The sequence below is a fragment of the Etheostoma spectabile genome, unplaced genomic scaffold (genome assembly GCF_008692095.1).
Source record: "Etheostoma spectabile isolate EspeVRDwgs_2016 unplaced genomic scaffold, UIUC_Espe_1.0 scaffold378, whole genome shotgun sequence".
NCBI lineage: Eukaryota > Metazoa > Chordata > Actinopteri > Perciformes > Percidae > Etheostoma > Etheostoma spectabile.
This window is the reverse complement of record NW_022605595.1, coordinates 512,483-514,427: the sequence shown is the minus strand read 5'-3', so window position 1 is coordinate 514,427 and position 1,945 is coordinate 512,483. Positions and strand designations below refer to the sequence as shown.

The window sequence follows — 1,945 nt, the reverse complement described above, 5'->3', positions numbered from 1 at the left end:
AACTCTCTGAAACATGATTCAAGATGTAAGAAAACATTCAGCTGCTCGGATTGTGGGAGAAGCTTTAACTGCAAAACAAATCTAAACAGACACATGAGAACTCATACAAGAGAGGACCATTTTACCGGATTGCACATGGGGGTCAAGCAGGAGCCCCCATACATTAAAGAGGAAGCTGATAGAGAGGATTGTGGAGGACCAGAACCTGCCAAGAACTCACATCTAGATATACATTCCGAAACTGATACTGAAGACGAGACTTCAGACTCTTCCGCAACTGAAAAAGAGTGTGAGGATCCCGACGGAAAACGGTTCCGCTGCTCCGTGTGTGTCAAAACATTTAAACACAGGGGAAATCTAAACATACACATGAGAACGCACACAGGAGAGAAACCTTTCCACTGCTCTTTGTGTGGCAAAACGTTTACACAAAAAGCCGGGCTAGACTACCACCTGAGGACTCACACAGGAGAGAAGCCGTTCAGCTGCTCCGTCTGCGGGAAGACGTTCAGGAACAAAGGAGGCGTGACGTACCACATGGCGACGCACACGGGGCTGAAAGCGTTTAGCTGTGGCACGTGCAAGAAAAGATTCCGGGCGGCGTCGCAGCTCAGAGTCCACAAGTGCGTCGGTGAGCACTCGGAGCTTCACAGGAGACGGAGCGAGGGGGGGCAGAAACCGCTGAGCTGCTCCGAGTGCGACGCAACGTTTCCAAACAATTACCTCCTGGTGACCCACCTGAGAATGCACAAAGGAAAGAAACTGTTCACGTGCTCCATCTGTGGCCAGAAACGGCAGTTCAGTTCCCATCTGGCAATACACATGAGAACCCACACGGGCGAGAAGCCGTACAGCTGCTCCGTTTGCGGCAAAACGTTCTCCCAGAGAGGCATCATGTCACAGCACATGGCGGTGCACTCCGGCGTAAAACCGTTCAGCTGCGGCGTCTGCGGCCGCCGATTCTTTTGGCACTTTCAGATCAAAAAGCACAAGTGTCTCGGCGCGTTCTCGCAACGGAGAAGAGCTGGCTTTAACAGAGAGAACTACGGAGAAGCTGAAGCAGTTGGACATGTAACGGCGGATACGTCCCAAAAGACCGAAGCCTTTCCTGAAACTGAAGTTGATGTTGAGTTTTGGAAAGAGACCAGGCAACATCAGTCAGGGTTCACTTATCGGAGGAATAAAAAAGTAAGGGATGGATGTAACACTGAAACGGCTGCCAGGACTGAGCAAGGTGTGGAACAGAGCAAGGAGCCTCAGTCTGGTCCTGACCCTCTGAAAACTGAGCAGGTCTCTACCGGGGATACAGAAGAGAAACTCATAAGCTTTTCTGAGCACCAGGAAAAATGTGGAGACGCTCTGCTGACACACCAGAACTCGCCCGCAGACAAGAAACCTTTCTCATTTCGTGGGCAAGTTGTACACACTATAGAGAAAAGCTTCACTGTGGAGCCGAAGCACGTTGGCCGCCGGTGTGTCGGCGAGTCCTTGCAGCTTCACGCCGACAGACTGTCGGGGAGAGGGTTTCACCGCAAGCACCAGCTGCAGGTTCCCATTAGACTTCACGCAGCGCTGAAAGGTCGCTCAGTTCGTGGCAAAACGTTTGCCAAGCGTGGAAGCACACACACGGCGGAGGCGGCTTTCCGCTGCTCGGTGTGCGACGCGGATTTCGGTGACAGCGAGGCGTTAGTTCAACACATGAGGATTCACACGAGGCAAACGCAGTTCAGCTGCACCGTCTGCGGGAAAGAATTCGCGTGGCGACGGTATCTGACCAAACACATGGAAGTTCACACAAAGGAGAGTCTCGACAGTCTTCATTGGAGACAAACTGAACACATGGAAACAGAAGCTGATGGAGAGGACTGTGGAGGACCAGAACAAGCCAGGAACTCACAACCAGAGACTGAAGACCAGACTGGAGACTCTTCTGAACCTGAGACTG

The 1,945-nt window shown here is 52.0% G+C and overlaps 2 protein-coding genes across 2 annotated transcripts in view; one reads left to right on the top strand and one right to left on the bottom strand.

The window, feature by feature from the left end:
* The window catches only part of LOC116686444 (oocyte zinc finger protein XlCOF7.1-like), a 588,898-nt gene that overhangs the window by 217,643 nt on the left and 369,310 nt on the right, over positions 1–1,945 (bottom strand). The gene's annotated exons all lie outside the window — the stretch shown is intronic.
* LOC116686474 (zinc finger protein 850-like) overlaps positions 1–1,945 on the top strand; it is a 5,448-nt gene that overhangs the window by 2,038 nt on the left and 1,465 nt on the right. Inside the window, exon 3 of the mRNA XM_032511494.1 lies at positions 4–1,945. This exon is cut by the window's right edge and continues 1,465 nt beyond it. Within this exon, the coding sequence (XP_032367385.1) occupies positions 4–1,945 (1,942 nt within the window). The remainder of the gene's footprint in view (positions 1–3) is intronic.